This window comes from Cryptomeria japonica, chromosome 2, assembly GCF_030272615.1.
Source record: "Cryptomeria japonica chromosome 2, Sugi_1.0, whole genome shotgun sequence".
NCBI lineage: Eukaryota > Viridiplantae > Streptophyta > Pinopsida > Cupressales > Cupressaceae > Cryptomeria > Cryptomeria japonica.
Window position 1 is genome coordinate 7,830,098 of NC_081406.1, and position 18,112 is coordinate 7,848,209.

Here is an 18,112-nt window from a genome sequence, read left to right on the forward strand (position 1 = left end):
ACTGACTAGTGCAAAGTTTGACAAAAGAACCTTGAATGTTAATGACATAATCAACCCATGTGTTTGAGTGTTTGTTTCACTAATTTTATGTAAACAAATGAGACTACCGTACATAAAATATCTATGGATAAATAATTAATCATCAATGATAATAAAATGTTTCTAGATATCCAAGTTACAATAATAACATCGATTAATTATGTTTATATATATATATATATATATATATATATATATATATATATATATATATATAAATTAAAAAAATTTTAAAAATGAAATTAGCCTAAGGATTTAAGTTGAATATTGTATAACAAATCATGCTAGGGGATTTGTGATTATTTATGATAACATAATTATCACACGACTATTATTGGATAAGTAAATTCAAAGTGTGCTACTCTAGTTCAATTATCCACACGTAGAAATGATTTCTACAATTAAGCTATTGACCTCCTATTTATGGATTGAATCTTAACCTATAGACTCATTATGAGAGTTTAAAATTTCTCAACCCAATTATCTAATACAAGATATTATGGTATCTACAAATAATAGGGGTAGATATAGAAGAGACCTTCTTCTTAGTAAAACCCCTTGATTTGATTTAATTGTGTAGTCAAGCTTGAAGACACACAACATAGGTAAATAATATGTCTAGTCAATATTGATATCATATTAATGCAATTTTAACTATTGATACTATAACATTAGTCTTTAATGCCCACTAACCTAGATTCAAGATTTATCTAATTGATCATGAGGAATTAGTTTTTCCCCTTTTATTCAAAACACTAGAACACAAAATTGAATAGATTATTTTCAAGTTGGTAAGTAACAACTAGATAAAAATGGTTTGACTTGAGTCGATAATTAAATTTGAATAATTTTAATTATGAAAGTTGTTAGTGTATAACTCCATGAGTTAACACTTACTCAATCATAGTTAGGCGACTTACATCACATGCCAATTGACTTTGTCAATTGGGCGAGTCGTTTGTAATAGGTGTCATTCACTTGACACCTCGCCTCTATTTTAGGGTGGTTACACTATTCTCTTGCTTTGAATATTGCCACCTATCCCCATGTTGTGGAGAGTTGGGTATGCAACCTCTACTATTTATACTTGTCATTTGTCAATACAAATTGTTCATTCTACTTGTAGTCTCGTATTTGATATTCTTTCCACGATATTGGTTTTCTATAACCATAACCACATTTATGAAGAGAATCTAATAAAAAACAAATAATTGAATCCAAATCCTTATAATATATAAAATCAAAATCAATAAAAATTAATAATAATTACAAATTTTCAAATAAAAATATATTATACATTAATTATGACATTCGAGACAAAAAAATAAAAATAAAAAATATACACATTTCATTCTCACAACTTATAAAAAGTTAAACGTTTCCATTTATTTATTTTTTTAATGTAAATTTTCCTTTAAAAAGGGAAATGCAAGATGACGAATCAAATAATAGCTGGTTCCAGTACTATGGTCAGACAAAGAGAATAAATAAGACCAGGCAGGTCGTCTTAGGCTACAATAAACTTTTTTGTGTCGTAAAAAGTGGTCAAGTGTTGATTATTTTTATTGTCGTAAAAAGTGGTCAAGTGTTGATTATTTTTATTGTAAGAGAGTTTATAAATTTATTTAAACAATACATTCTTTTGACTTTGGCCTTCAAACAAACATAATATACATTTAAAGAAGAGTTCCCTTCCATTAAGGGTATCAATCATTATATAGCTCATTTAAACAGAACTGTTTCACATACCAAATGTTATTTTAGTAGGGATCCATTTTTCTTCCTCAGGAGAATAAGTTGCATCAGCTTCTTCATACATCAAAAATTTGAAACATGCCTTCCATTGCTGATGATCAGAACATGCATTCACGGTCAGTCTATCTCCCATTCTCAGCCACTTGAAGTTTAAATTACTCTCTACTCGAACAACACGTATTTCCAACACATCTTCCCCTCCATTACCTATTTCTGGGTGGATCACTTCGCGTGGCCTTAAATTGTGCTTCCTGTCAATGCTGCAGCACAGTCTGTTCGTACCTTCCTGATTAAAGACTTGGCCCAGGGAAAGGCAACAAACAATATATCCTGCACAATATTTTATCTCATTCTGATCTGCACATAGTTCAAGACAAATGTCTTTCTCCCCGTTCTGTCCATTTGCTTCGGTATGATGCCAGGTTGGTTTGATCACTTGACTTGAAATTAGACATTGGTTTTGGAAAGAGATGGCCTGCAAATACTGATATACGTTAATTATTTAGACATCAGCTGTCCTTTTTTATATCATACAAGCCCTTTAGTTGGACGATTTTATCATACAGAATTTACCTGAAGGGAATCATAGAAAGATTGGAGTTGCACTCTGGAGACGCCGGGCCCGCCAAAGAAAACACTCTCCAAAGATTTGAGATCCTGGAAACAGTTTCCCAGTGTGTCGGTGGAAATATTCTGACACCCCATTAACCTTAACGTGGTTAATCCTTGCAAAGAATCTAACCCGGCTAGCGTCATCAGATGACGTGATTCGCTGACATCTAATCGAATGAGACTCGTCAATCCGGACAAGCAGGATAAATTGTCCAGACGAGCGCAGTCGCGGGCGTACAGCATCTCCAAAGATGGCGGGACCGCTGGCAAGTTGGAAAGCTTGCTGCACCCATCCAAATGCAGCTCCCAAAGTGCACTTAACTTTTCTAAGCCGCTCGGGAGACTGCAAAATCCGTTTTGCTCAAGATGGATTACTCTTAATGAACACAATTCGAATGTTCCGTCTGGGAGTCCATCATCACACAGTTGGCAGTAGCCGGCATCCAGATACGCCAAAGCTTTTAGGCCGCCAATGGTGCCCGGTAACTCTGTAAGCTTAGGGTTGTGATGAATATCTAATCTTTCCAACCGAGTCAGATTGCCAAAATTAGCTGGAAGATTGCGCAAATTCTTACACCAAGACAGATCCAATTCTTCCAGACTTGAAAGCATACCGAAATCCTCAGGCAAACAAGAAACACCACAGCCTTTCATGTTGAGAGAAACTAAGCTACGGAAGTTTCCCACCGTATCAGGCAGGCTTCTGAGTGAATGACAATTATGCAAGTCCAGGATCCGCAACTGGGTTCCCAGCGTATTGGGCAGGCTTCTGAGTGAATGACAATCATGCAAGTCCAGGATCTGCAACTGGGTATAGATTAGAATAGCAGGAAGCTCCTCTAGGGACACGCATCCACTCAAAATAAGCACTTTAAGTTTTCCAAGTTGTATCTGTTCAAACATCATGAAATCCATGAAAGATTCTTGGAACAGAGAGATTAAACAGATTTGCACTCAGGCAAAGAAACACAAAATACAGAGAAAATAAATACAAACGGAAACAAAGAACATAGATTGTTATCCATAAATCCAAACCCTTAATTTCCTTACACCAAAGAGATAGACAAGATATGTATGCCTTACGTTTGGATGTTCTTCTGTGTTTTCGTCCCAGAGATGAGCAATCTGGCTATCGATGACCTCCAGAATAACAAGCTTGTTCAGGTTCATTCCCGGAGGTAGCCGTATTGATGAACATCTCGTCAATCTTAGCCATCTTAATTCGTCAAAGTAGCATGCCTCAGGAAAGTGTCCCTCTATCACAACATTTGAAAGCCAAAGCAGCGTCAAGTTGTACAGTTGCATGAACATGTCTACCTCCATTGTCTTCCTTTCCTTGGGCTCGTAGCAAAGATAACGCACTTTCTTGGCCTTCTCCTTGATTCAATATAAAATTACACAGATATCACTCACTTCCAGTGTAAGCAGAATTTAGTTATCATGAATGATATAAACATAAAATAACAACCTAAACATTTTTTTTCAAAGTAGAACACTTGTAATAGGACAGGATGTAGAGAAATAGCTAAATACCAAGGGTCGATGTAAAACATACTGGACTGCGTCCTGATCGAATAGTCTTGTGCGTTTGTGGGGCTGGGAATTCATTTCATTTGCCAAATTTCTTGCCAAGTCTTTGAGGCAGCCATGGATCAACAATTCATTACTAGGGCCCAAGTTTACCAAGGACTTTTGCAAGAGATTTCTGAGAGATGCGTGACATCTCTGATTCAGTTCTGCCCAAAATATCATAGCAATTTCTTTGTCCGTTCCTGTAAGAAAACAAGCAATATCCAGAAACATTTCCTTCTCAAAGGAAACAAGGATATCGTAGGAGGCTCTAAGTATCTTTTGCATATTGGGCTCATACTTTAACTTGTCTGCCATGCCTTTCCAAACATTTCTATCGGCCACACCAGCCAGGGTTTTCCCAAGAAGTTGGAGGGCAAGAGGAAGGCCTTCACAGGCACTAACAATAGTGTTGCTTAGAGTTTGTAGCTCTCCCTCTGGATAAGAGGAGTTAGGGAAAGCATATAATTTGAATAACTCCATGGCATGTTCGTGAGGAAGCCCCCTCACCTCGTGAGTTTCGTCAACTTTGGCCAATTTTAGAATTTGTTGATTCTGCGTTGTAATAAGCAAACAACTGCCTTCCCCGAAGTCAGTGAAATTCCCCCCCAAAGCTTCTAGCTGCTCCGAACTTTGAATATCATCCAGCAGGAGGAGAATTTTCTTACCCTTGAGAAAGTGTTGCAGGCGAGCTTTACCTCTATCAACATGATCTACTTCGTCTCTGAATGGTGTGATATCTTCTATCATCTGGGTCTGCAGCTTTACAAGTCCACTTAACTGATCACATCTTTCTCCCACACCCAGTACAAAACAATGCAATCCAAACCGAGAGTATAAGAGTCGATTGTAAACAACCTTGGCAAGGGTTGTTTTGCCCACCCCGCCCATCCCATGTATACCCACTTTCACAACCTCCTTCTGACGATCTGCTCTGTTTAGTAATCTCAAGAGGTGCTCCACTTGCCAGTCTAAACCAAAGCATGTTGGAATGTCCAGACAGCCCTTCTCTGAAAGTAATATGTTCACAATTTTCTCCCGAACTTGTTTAATCAAAGTTTCCTCCCTGGAAAAGGGTAAACTAATATCAATGGCATAGTTTACAGATGGCTATTGGAAAGAAAAAAAATTCATATAGTGGAGGCTTACCCGGAAATTTGATCGAGTGACCAGCCAGGTTCACGGCCAATACGCTGTAATGCGCTTTTCAATTTAGTGATTTCTTCAGGGCTGAAGGTTTTCAGACTTTCATGTTCCTCGAAGTCTTTTGCATATATGCCTCCATCCGGGTTATGAACATCCGAAGGAGAAACGTTGTGAAACAGAGGTATGATTCTTTTCCGACACTCTTCCATAAACCCTACTTCCTTCAGGCACCATTTCGAATCTGCGAATCTTTTGGAGAAAATAGGAATACCGATTCTACTTGACGAAATGCCTCGCTTCAAAGAAGGGGAGATATATTCACCCTTCTCCAAGCTTTTACTGTCTAAGAAGGTAGCAATGCCCACTTTAACAAGAGCAGAATGTAATTGAACAGCAAAACCTCTAGTGTCCTCGCCGCGAAAGCTCAAGAAAACATCATGATAATATTTTTTGTTAGTACAGGAGTCGGCTGAAGACCACTTAGAGAGGGACATGTTGCGTCTGCAACTTTTCTCAAAGATGAGAACAGATAATATTTTTTGTTAGTACAGTATAATGTACATGGTATATTTATTTTAGTGTGGATTAAGTTTTATGTTATCATACTGTTTTATATTGTGTGAAGTTGGGATTAGAACATTGCATGCACATTGGGCTTACAAGCCATGGCTTTTCACATGATAATTAGTCAACGCAAATATCTTTCACTCCAAAATTTTCTCCGCCGCCCTTAAATGTTGACAGGATAGGTGGGGTCGACAACTCTTTTTTATTTAGTGATTCAAGAATGGCCATACGATAATATCCAAACCAAATATCCATTACTCCAATTTTTTATGCTTCCCTTTGGCTGATCAGCCGCCTTTAAAAAATTACCTTTTTATGCTTCCCTTTGGTTGATCAGCCGCCTTAAAAAACTGACCCAAGTTCGACTTCACTCCAAGGCAATTTTTGTACAGCTTCAAGCAGGGGCGTAGGATCACTTGGCCAAGATAAACTTTTACCCAAACAATAGACTAAGGTTAGACTAGAGCTTAGTTGGACAATAAGAATATCCTCTGCACATGGGGTGCGTAATTCTTTCAATCCAAAAAGTGTTTACTAGAGGAGAAAAGTGTTTCAATTATTAACTGCAGACCAAAAATATTGAAAGAATAATTGTGCTCTCTAGAAATTAAACATCCTTTCCCATCTGCTAGCATCATACGTTAACAGTAATTATCTCTCACACCAACAGTTTACATGTGGATAATAAAGTATAATAAAGTGTTTACTTATCAACATTTGCATTACTTATCAACATTTGCATTGGCAACATAACTTTGAGCACATTATCTAACTAATAATGCAATTAATTTAAAAATCTCATATACATTCTAGTACATATATATCTCATTATTTGAGATTTAATTATTAAATAATTTAATCCTTGTGTGAAATTAATAAAAAATAATAAAATATATAGTCTCAACTTCAATAGATCAATAGATATGATGATGAAATTTTTATTAAATGTTAACTTAATTTTTTTAATCTTTTATTGTTATTGAGTTAAATAAATTAATTAGATCATTGGGAAACTATCACTTAAGTTCATTATTTAATTCATATGATAAGTATTACTGTTTTGGAAAGAAAAAACAAGCTTAGTCTTTTTTTAAATTTTTTTCTAATATTCCATGGTTCCATTAATGCTCAAATGTTGAATACAATAATTCAATTATAGTAGTGTATGTTGGTCTACTTTTAAAACATGGTCAAATTCCAACTTTCTCAAGCTTGCCATATCCTATTGATCATGATTTCAAACCTTCATATTAGTTTTCTCTTTGAAATATCGTTTCATACATTTTTCAAAACATGTCCCAATACATCTAGAATAGTTCAAATTTTCGAATCATGAAAACAATTAATGTTGAAAAATTATAAATCTTGGTGTAGATTCTTCTTATAGGGATGTTTGTGACTTCATTTTGCTTCATGAGACAAATTTCTGAAGGAAAATTTCTTACAAATTGGAAGAACTTAATTTTTCAATTTATTATCCAGCAATTTATGGAAGCACTCAAAATATGAGTTCCACACATTCGAGGCAAACATAAATGATGGGTTATTCTCTTGGGATGTTGTGAATAATGTCGAGGCCCGACAAGGTTCGGAGCCCGACATGTGATTCACAAACATACACATCCTTCCTCTATGTGTTGGAAGGAATAATTTCTCCAGATCCAAATTGCATGCAGTCACGTTAGGCACCGCAAGAAATTAAAAAAAACAGTTAGTTCTCATTTCCTTCCGACTGCACAGCAATCTGCAGTTGGCTTTGTGCTCGGATCTCTATCCACCGTTATGCAAACAGTTAGTTCAAACATAAATTGGGCGATATTTGTTCATGCATAGTTATTAGATAGTTAGCTTTCTGTTTTATCTCCTATCTACCGTATAAACTGTTATGATCGGTGGATTATTCCTCCATGTATGCAGAAGACAGTTTGTCTTATCTTCTAGTTACACAGGATGAAACTCTCTATAAATAATAGACAAATGTAGTGCATTTTGCAATCATTCAATAAAAATTATTTTTCTAGTTTATTTTTCTTCTCCTATGTTCTTTCATATTGCCTCCCTTCACTACGCAGCCATATCAAAACAAGATCTTCATCAAATAAGATCGTTGCCATTACTAATCTGCAAGGTGTGAAGCTATTAACCGTGAGTTCTAGATTGAGAAACTCTTCAAGGGAACACACGAATTACCATCTCAACCAGCAAGTTAGAAGTATGATTATGATGAAGAACTGAGTCATTTAGCTCATAGTTTTAACTCTAATTGTTCTGCTATTTTTGGACACGCTTATAGTGCAACAATGGCACTGGACCATCTTAGCAATGGTAATAGTAATAATGTCACTTTTTATTTCTCACTTTATATTTGTATTCTCATTGCATGGAAATAATGGTGAGCCACCAGGAAGCAGAGGATGCACATTCTTCGCAGAGACTTTTGCATTCATTGCTACCAACAAAAGTTACAGAGGAGTTTATGAATTCGTCTATCGATGCCACCTTAGGTTTGACAGAGCAGTCAAGATTCGAATCTTTGGGAAAACCCATGTGTTTATGTTCGAACCAGAAGTGGAAAAACTTGTTTTGAGTGGAGAATTCTCGGAGTTCATCAAGAGTTATGTTAAATCTATGCAGGATGTCGTAGGACAACATAGTTTGCTCTATGTCAAACAACAAATTCATATCAAGTTTGAGAAGGCTGCTGGGTGAACTATTTGCGGTAGAGGCTCTGGCCAAATCCCTACAACACATTGATAACCTCATTAGTCATTCTCCCACCTAGTGGAAATATTTGTCCTCCATCAGAGTGTTTGATTATACTCTAGATATTGCTTTCAAGATAATGTGTGGCATGCTCAAGAGCATGGAAAGAGATGAAGATATTAATAAAATTAGAAAATATGTGGATCATGTATCAGATTCAATGCTATCCCTTCCCATCAAATTTCCAGGCACTCGTTACTACAGAGGAATCAAGGCAAGGAGGATATTTATTAAGTTTTTCGATGTATTAATTGGAAAGAGAAGTAGAGAGGAATGCTGTGATGAATTTTTATAATCTATGCTCTCAAGAGATGAAAGGCTGATTGATATTGAGGTCAAATATATTACTCTCGCTATTGTTCTTGCTAGGTGAATTGCCAATGGAACTACCATGATGAGAGCCTAGAAAATTCATACTATTTTGGAGACACTAGAAAATAAAATCCATTTGAGAAATTGTCTGAATGTTGCAAGTCACTTAAATTAGACAGCGGGGAATTTTACTTGAATGCCAAAGAACCTCACACTATAAATCTAAACATGAAATCCAATCTATGATACATGCATGATTAATATATATGATATTGATTGCAAATGTGTTGCAAGCAATATTTTAGCAAGTTATAGGCGTATTTACAACCAACATATACGAAACACTTCATGATGTAGTGATGATCATTTACCTGTCAATTTCATGATGGTGTACATTATTTTATTGTAATGTTCACGGTCACAATGTTTTTACTCATGAATGAGTTAAATATTATGTGCACAAGAGTTATTTTGTAATTTATTTAATAATTTTTTTGAAACTCGTAAATTAAGAAGAAATAGTTATAAGAACAGAAAATTCTCCCTTGGTTATTAGCTATAGAGATATTCAAGGAAGATGGGTTAAGTTTTGGAGGGCTATGGAAGAATTTTGAGAGGAGAAGACTAGAATTTTTTATTTTATACAAAGGGAAAGAGTCTTTGAACTTTTTAGTAAAATAAGTAAATAAAGAGTATATGGTTGGTATATTAGATATATTTCTTTACATTGTGAGTTTTTCTATCAATGAATTTGCACTATTCCTTTGATATTTTTTCATCCGTTTGACTGCAGTTATTTACCTCTATTTCATATATCATATTTATGCATCTAGGAAATGAATTTGTGTTATTTCTCTTTTGGCATATTTATCATTTTTGTTTCTATATTAATTTTCTTTCATCGGGTTTGGTAAAACTAGCTAAGTTTGTAATGTCTTTATCTTAAGCCATAAACCCTTGACTTACTTTTTAATTTGCAAGTGACTTGCTATATCCTATTGCATCCCTTTAATTTACAACTTTATGTGTCAAGTCTCATTCATAACCATCCCCTAGGTCCCAACTACCGGCTTCTCCTATCCCTATAAATTTTCCCAAGTCTAGGTCTTAATCTTTTAAAGTAAGACCGATAGTTGTCACATGCTTGTGGGGTCTAAATCTATCAAATTTGTTATAGTTGTGAGCCTGTATGATTGTGTCATGTGTCCTAGTTGGTCCAAGCTAGATCTACTAAGGTGAGAAATCAATTTGTATAAGTCAACTCTATTTTGATTTTAGCACGGTGTCAAAATTGTTAGATCCAATTGGAGGCGAGCCTAGTGGTCTACAATGATGGGAAAGGTTTGTCATAGTAGCATGGTGTTAGAAAGGTGGGCATTATCTCCTTTTGTGAGTGTGTGATATGCTAACACATGATGCAAACTATTTCACATGGCATAAAATGCTATCTCATATATTGTGCCTTGATTGGTCTAAGTCATCTCAAGAATATAAAAAGCATTTTCAAATCTGATATTTTAATCATAGTTGTAGATCTTGATGCAATCTTGCCAAATCAATAGTCCATGCTCAACTTTAAGAATGAGTAGTTCTAGCCTCATTGGTTGAACGAATGTGCAATAATGGTGAAAATACTATTTATGGTCAATTTTTTTGTCCATTTGATCAACATAAATATACCATTGGGGCCATTTTAACAAGTAATTTTTATTGCAATCTTATTTCCTTGGTGATTTGACCTCTCTACAATGAAATTGGCAAACTAGGGTTTCCTATGCAATAGTCTGTAAGTGATAATTATTAGATAATTTTCACTTGAATTTCTTTATTTTCATAGTTTTTAGCTTGTAATCATTGTTGTTGTCCAGTTTGAATCAAAATTTAAGGTTAATTATTATAATTTGTGATAAACTATAAGAACCTAACTTGTCTACAAACCCTAAGTCTAGAACAATGGATATAACATCTATGACAAAAAAAGGTTTGAAGAAGGATTTTTTTTTCTATTGCCTTGGGTTCACTTGAAGGTGAAAAAATATCTATGGTCCTAGAGGTCTAGATGATTAGATGGCTGATGCTCTAGGTTGGGTTGGATATGCAAAATTACTAATTCTAGAGTGGTAACTTTATCAATGAATGACACACTTTCCTCTAAGGAATGGATGGGTATTAGACATGGGAAAATTGGTTGTGACCAATGTCTCTATCAATGCTAACTTTGTTAGAGCTACTATAAGGAGATATAATACAAAATTAAGGAGTGTTCTAACCAGTATGGAGGATCCAATGATTTCTTATTCCAATCATTGATGCTTTATTTGATGAATTTAATGGACCTAGTTTTTCTACAAAGTTAGATCTTAGATTGGATTATCCCCAAATTTGAATCATTGTAAAAGATATTCTCAAGATAGAATTTAAGAATTATGAGTCATTTTTTAGATTTTAGTGATATCATTTGATTTTTCTAATACACCATCTACATTTCAAAGTTTAATAAATTCCATCTTTAAGAAATTATTAAGAAAGTTTGTATTAGTGTTATTTGATAATATACTAATTTATAACAAGAAAAGGGAAGAACATTTACATCATGTCATATAGCATTAAAAGTTCTCCAAGATCACCATCTCTATGAAAAGACATCTATAGATAAATCTACAGCCTTGTAGATTTACTCTTTCAGACTCGAATCATGCTTTATGATTAGGTTTAACACTTAATTTGGCCAACGAATGTGAATCAACCTTGAAAAGAATTGACTTCTCCTACCCTTCATGTTCTGCTATACCAAGGTGGGTGTACCCTTTTGATACTCAAGTAGATTATAACTTTGTATAAAACTTTCAATCAGCCTATACTTCAGAATGGCATGAATATTTGAAATAGATAATTATATACAAACGAACGCCCACTCCTGTTTCTATAATTGCAAATAAAATATATGATAGTTTGATTGGTTTTGAAATGAAATTTGATCAATGCCTTATCCTGGGCCACAAAGTCATAAGAATATATTATTTGAATCTGGTGTTTGAAAGTCAAACTGCTTAGCACTACTCTTGGTTTCTGCTTTGCATAAATGTGCAAGTATGCTAATCATTGAACCTTACTTACTGATCTAGTTTGTCTTCTCCAAACTATTGTATTCATTTAATATAATTTAACTCTTCCTCCAAAAGATCTACTAACTAAATAGACAAGAGCATTAAGGTGCACTGACAAATTGTTAGTGAACAGATTTGCTCTTTGTTTTTAAATGATTAATTTTAAAAACTCTGTTACCTTATTTTAAGAACAAATGGTTCACTGAATAGTTGGGTAAGTGTTTGTTCAAATCACTTCCCTCTGAATTTTTACCTAGGTACAGCTCCCTATCTAGATTTTTCATAAAATGTGTTTTTGTTTTTATTTATATCCAAATGAAAAGCTTTTAACCAGAAAGCGTGTAAGGCCGCCTATTTCATTCTTGGATGAAAGGCTATAATTTCCTCATGTCTCATAAATAATGGAAAATATTTTCTTAATTTTCAATGCATGTAACTACAACAACTGAAACAAAGTTCAATATACTTCTTCCAAATAAAGATGAACAGATTCAAGGAAAATAAATCCGCCCTCAATCATGAATCTTTTCTACAGTAAACAATACATTCAAAGGAAAGAACATTAGAGGAATAATGAAATACTGCAATCAAATGATCAATTACTGTTACTTGATCGGATGAACATATGCAAAGACATGTTATCTATTCGGATTCAAAATACACAGATTTTTCTTCTCCCCAAAAACAATATGATCAAATTTCACATATATATCCTTATGCAATCAAAGACACAAAAATACATCTGCCAATCTTTTTCCACCACAGATCTCAATCATCTGATTCTTCCTTTGATTTAGAACAAAAAATATTAAAACAAACACTCGATCGAAGTTCACAGAATTAGTTACTAAAATCTCACCCTTCTACCATCTGTTTTACTTAATTTATAGTCTAAACGGGGGAGGTCTCCCTGAAAACTCGACCACTCCCCGATAAAACAGTTACGAAACCAACAGAAAGTATTTTGGGACAGTTGTCCTGAAGTTTTTGCATAACTATGAAAAATGTTTTAAAAATAAAGAAAACTAGCCCTAAGTGGATGCATTATGTCATATTCCATCATCATCATCTTCTCCATCTTCGCGGGCGTCATGAGTAGCTGTGAGTTCCTAGATCATTGATTGGCTTGGGACTTTCATTGCATTGAGTTTCACCTTTGCCACTTCTTTATTCCACTTGTGTTGCATCATCTTCTCTGAGTGCTTCGGCAGTTGATCGTTCCCAATGAAAACCATAGATTCGATCCTAGCTACCTTGGTTATATCCTCCAGCGTGAAGCTACTCCTGACTCTGATCTTCTCCATGTTCAACTGGAAGGATTTGATTGATTCCTGTGTGCTTGACCCACAGATTCCTAACTCCCAGTCATGATCGGGATTAACCACTTTATTATCCTTGACTATACTACTTTGCAAATCTTGGAGTTCATAGATGGAAGTTCTTGCATCCGTAATTACCGACTGAAAGGTAAGCACCCGCCACATGATAGTTTTCTTCAGCACGAAAAGTTGGCATTCATCAGCTACCAGCTTAATTGAATGTTCTATCAGAAATCTGGTACTCCCATACTCTTCGATTTTGGTGAACAGAGGCAGGGCATTTTGCCATTTGTGCTCTTCTTTCTCCCATGGTACAAGCTAGTTTTGGATTTCAGAAATCAGGCTCTGTACTTCATCACACAACTTTCAGGAGTCGGTAATGTATTTTTCACCATCTTTGATTACTTGTTCAATCCACTTCTCAACCACTTCAGCGATGCTCTTAGCCCGTTGAACTTGGTTCATCAACTTCTTGTTTTTCGGAGAAGTTGGGTCAAAATTATTAGTGGCATGGGATATTGTAATTGCTCCAAGGCAACCAATACTATTGATGAATTGAGCCAAAACACTTATGTGTCTTTTAAGTTCTCTTTTCTCCCGTCCATCCTTCTCTTACCGAGTAAGCATTTTCTTCGTTGACACTTGGAAAAAATGGTTATCTATATCCCTGCTCATCTTTCCCAACTCTACTTTTGTGATTTCAAAATCAACAAAACCGGCCTCTTTGTTCTCATCTCTCAGTTTGTAAGAGGCAATTTCCGCCGTCCATTTACCAGTTTCTTCGTCATTGTTCAGGTGAGTGGTGGTCTTGAACCTCTTTGGCTTTGGATTCTTCTCGGAGTACTTAAGAAAGCTTCTTTTCTTGTTCACTGAGGTTGTTAACCATTTAGGAGTCGCAGCAGAATGAGTAGTTCCTTCAATCATTTTTTGTGGTGGTGTCATAGCCATAGTCACCATTTGGGAGTCCAAAGCACAAGCAACTTCACCATCCAAATCCTCAATTTCAAAGATCTGAGCCTCAAGCACGACATCTTTTACTCCCATATCCTTGATCTGGTCCATCTTCCTCTGGGTGACACTACGTGATCGAGTATGCCGAGGGGTACTGAAATCCAGAGTTGGGCTAGACTTGTGTCTAGGCTGAGCCAACTTGATTTCCTTACCTGCCTGAATAGGAGCACTGTTAGAAGGATGTTTTGGTGAAGATATATTTCTTGCAGAAAGGGACTTGGCGCCTGGCTTCATTGCTTTCTTTTTAGCCACCCATGCCACGGTTCTTTCTAGAACTCATTCGGTTCTCAATTGTATGTCATCATTTTCCTCCTCATCCCAATTAATTGGAGGCATTTCAGTCTCTGCATGGGCGAAATACCCTGGTTCAAACAGTTCAAGATAATCCTCTTCAAGCCCTTTAATGTCTAACCTTATTTGCAAAGAGATAACCTATTCCAACACCAATCTCATGTTTCCCTTTTGAAGACTTCAAGTTCATCTGAATAGTGTTCCTAGAAATCTTCTAAGTGTGGCGTGGGAAGATAAGGCATTAAGCCAAGGCTCCGAGAAAATCCTTTATTGTCAAACCCTTTTCTTTCAGAATACAGAGAGAAATTAAAATTTCTAAGGTCTGCTCCTATACTTAGTGCATCAGACATTGAATTACAAGATAACACTCCCAATTGTATTGGAAAATGACCTTCCCACTTGTCTTAGGCTGTGCCTTCTTGACCACAGAAGTCAGTTGTCTGCATACTTCTGCTATGACAAAACAATCAGAATAGAAGTGCGGAAGCTTGAAGGGTTCCTCTTCAAAGCCTCCTACTCGTATATAGAAAAAGCGTGGGAACTGGATGTAAAAAATACCGAACTTCTTAATCAAGGTCTGTGCATCGTTTGAAATCCGTTTGGCCTTTGTACCCTTCAGTTCATGACACATATCACCCAGGAATGCATTGTGTACCCTTCTGAAATCTTGTAGGGCATTGTCTTTTTGCAGCATTGGATAAAACTCATACACCGAAACATCTTCCTCAGTGGGCTGCTTGGGTATACCTGTTAACTCTTTAACACAGGCCAGACAATACAAGAGATATGAGGACATGAAGAAGTTTTGTTGAAACAGCTTGGCTAGACTCAACTACTCTCTCATTGAGCCAGCAATTAACTCTGCCCAATCCAAATATTGTTTTCCTTACAAAACTAATTGCACATAGCAATATATCCAATCGTCAAAGCTATAAGCTTCGGCAGAACCTCTGGCTCGATGCAACAGAAGCATCACATCGTGGATATGTGGCAACATGTGATTCTTGTTAGGATTTTTAGGTAGCCTAGAACCACCTCTCTGAGGGACCTTCAACCAGAATTTTGCCACATTATTCCTGTGTCCGGCTCTATCTGCATTGAACTCACTGATTGACTAGGTAGGAGAGAAATTAGAAAACTGGTAATCTGGTATCTTGAAAACTAAAGCAATCACCTCACGGTTAATGGCAAGAAGGGTTTTTCCATTATCCCTTTCAATAGTTTCAGATACAGGGTCATATCTGGCAATACACTCCCGAACCAACTCTGGACAAGGAATTGCTGGAGGAAAGGCTGCGGCTTCTAAAAGTCCACTACTCAAAATCTCTATACAAAAAGACTTATCAACACCCTTGAACACCGTTTCTTTTAAATCTTCAAGGTTCTCTCCTTTCAGGTCAGTATCACTAACTATGGCTTTTGTGGATGCCAAGCTAAAGACATTTCCAAACAAGTGCAGGGTGGACTTCATGATTTCAAAACAAAAAACCTAAATTTGATTGTAGTGAAACCTTCTGTATGAGAGAAATTGCAAGGGAAAACATTGGAGAAAATAAGGAAAGACTCACCTTCACAATTGAATAATCGGACGATGGGTAGCAGCAAGAAAGACTCCTATCCAGGGATAGCATAAACAAAAATCCAACAGCAAGGAGCAAATGCAGAACACAAATGATTTTCATACCTTATTGAGAAAGGTAATGATACAGACACATTAAATGCAATGATTTCACAATTTCATTCCGAACGTGGCAAATTGGTAGATTAGACCCCCGCACGCATGCATTGAATGCATGGCGACGTACTTTAAGAAACTGCCAGTTCCCAAAACGTTTACTTGTTTTGAAAAAGCCAAAGAATGACATCACTTTACAATATGGTTCTGCCTCTCTGTATTTAGCAATAAATGCACTTCCCAAAATATTAGAAACCGCGGGACCCACCAATATTGAACCCGTATGGATATCTTGAACCAACTTCTTGAGTGTTCAAGTAGTTCAAGATGTACGTCGCGTTAAACTATTGACTACTTGCTATGTTGAACACGTTGAACATATTTGAACCCTTTGAACTCAGTTCAATAAGTTCAACACAAATGTTATATCACCGAACAGGAAAAACTTTATTAAAGAGTCGCTGCAAAACACTTAGAGAAAATGTTAGTACGAACAACTTTTTCTGAACACCTTGGAACCTATTGAACCTAAATGAACCTCTCAAACCCAGGTCAGAACGGTTCGACGTGTTCAAGGAGTTCAATCAATTATCTGAACCTGACTTAAATGACTAGAAAAAGGATTTGAGGATGCATTAAGGACTTGAACCAAGGTAATATGGCATGAACTAAGACTCCAACATAAAAAGGGAAAGACGACCCATTCTTGCCATGAGGAATAAATGACGCGGTAACATTGGCTTTGACTGTGGATTGTATTTTTCAAAGGAAAATGCAAAGAACTCATAGACTCTAGTTTCGCAGAACATAAAACAAAGGGGAAAAGATTAAGGGCACAACCAAAAACACCTAGACTACTATGTACAAGTGACTCAAACATTGGATTTACAATTTATAGAGCTTGAGAGCTTCCCCATTGTAGGTATAAGGCATGATCGTTCCGTCAGCATAGCTAAGTCTGAATGCATTTTGTCCTACTGCTTCACAAATTCTGAAAGGGCCCTTCCACAATGAATCAAACTTGCTGTGAGCACCTTTGGACTCTCTCCTTTTGTCCCATAGCAACACCTCATCTCCTACTAGGAAACCTCTTGGTCGAGCTCGCATGTCAAAAATCTTCTTTACTTGGCTCTGATGTTCTGAAATCCTATCCACCAGCAATTCTCTCTCTTCTTCTAACTTTGTTAGATACATGATTCTTTTCTCCAAAGCATTTTGAAAGAAGGAATCTTCCACTACTGTTTGCAGCTTGGTTGCTGATAACTCCAGCGGCAAAGAAAGTTTCGCTCCTACGCCATACATAAGTTCAAAAGGTGCCATTCCAATGGCCCTCTTGGGTGTGGTTCTATCCACCCATAAAGCCTCATATATCTTCTTATGCCAATTCTGAGCACTATCGTCAACTAGCTTCTTCATGATGGATATCAAATTCTTGTTGCTAGACTCGGCCAAACCATTGCCCTATGGGAAATAATCAGAAGAATGTGAGAGAGAAATCTGATGATCATAGCAAAACAAAGTCAACTCTTCAGAGGAGAAATATGATGCATTATCTGTCACAATTTTCTGGGGTACCCCAAAACGAACTAGGATGTAATCCTTGAGAAAATTACACACAATTTCTGAATTCGCCTTTTTGGTGGGAATAGCCTCTACCCATTTAGTAAAGTAGTCGGTTGCTGTCAAAATATACATGTGACCCACACTGGAATGAGGGTTTATTGGGCCTATGAAATCAATGCCCCACTGCGTGAAAGGTTCATCTATCACTACAGGCCTTAGAGGTAGTGCTGCTAAATGTGGCTTTCTAGAAAACAATTGACATTTTTGACATTCTTTCACATGAATATAGGCATCCTGAAACATGTCGGGCCAACAAAAACAATTTCTCAGAATTTTGAAAGCAGTAACAGATGATGAGAAGTGTCCCCCACAAACCTCTCCAT

The 18,112-nt window shown here is 36.3% G+C and overlaps 1 protein-coding gene across 3 annotated transcripts; it reads right to left on the reverse strand.

Annotated features, from left to right (window-relative positions):
• Positions 1 to 1,617: 1,617 nt before the first annotated feature.
• Positions 1,618 to 5,670, reverse strand: LOC131052319 (disease resistance protein RUN1). 3 transcript variants are annotated; one of them, XM_057986949.2, is made up of 5 exons: positions 5,125 to 5,670; positions 3,940 to 5,041; positions 3,490 to 3,780; positions 2,368 to 3,297; positions 1,618 to 2,278 (listed from the first exon to the last, which is right to left on the reverse strand). In XM_057986949.2, the coding sequence occupies exons 1-5, from the start codon at positions 5,613 to 5,615 to the stop codon at positions 1,781 to 1,783; spliced, it is 3,312 nt and encodes a 1,103-aa protein (XP_057842932.2). In that variant the 5' UTR covers positions 5,616 to 5,670; the 3' UTR covers positions 1,618 to 1,780. The 3 variants fall into 3 exon arrangements, with proteins under 3 accessions (XP_057842932.2, XP_057842933.2, XP_057842931.2); XM_057986950.2 differs by having other exon boundaries at positions 1,618 to 2,269; positions 3,490 to 3,783; positions 5,125 to 5,669; XM_057986948.2 differs by having other exon boundaries at positions 3,490 to 3,783; positions 5,125 to 5,669.
• Positions 5,671 to 18,112: the final 12,442 nt, after the last annotated feature.

Coding starts and splice junctions, on each gene's coding strand:
- LOC131052319 (XM_057986948.2), bottom strand. CDS start 5,615: ATGTCCCTCTCTAAGTGGTCTTCAGCCGACTCCTGTACTAACAAAAAA. Junction 5,042..5,124: donor TCACTCGATCAAATTTCCGG/GTAAGCCTCCAC, acceptor ACCCTTTTCCAG/GGAGGAAACTTTGATTAAAC. Junction 3,298..3,489: donor ACACAGAAGAACATCCAAAC/GTAAGGCATACA, acceptor ATGTTTGAACAG/ATACAACTTGGAAAACTTAA.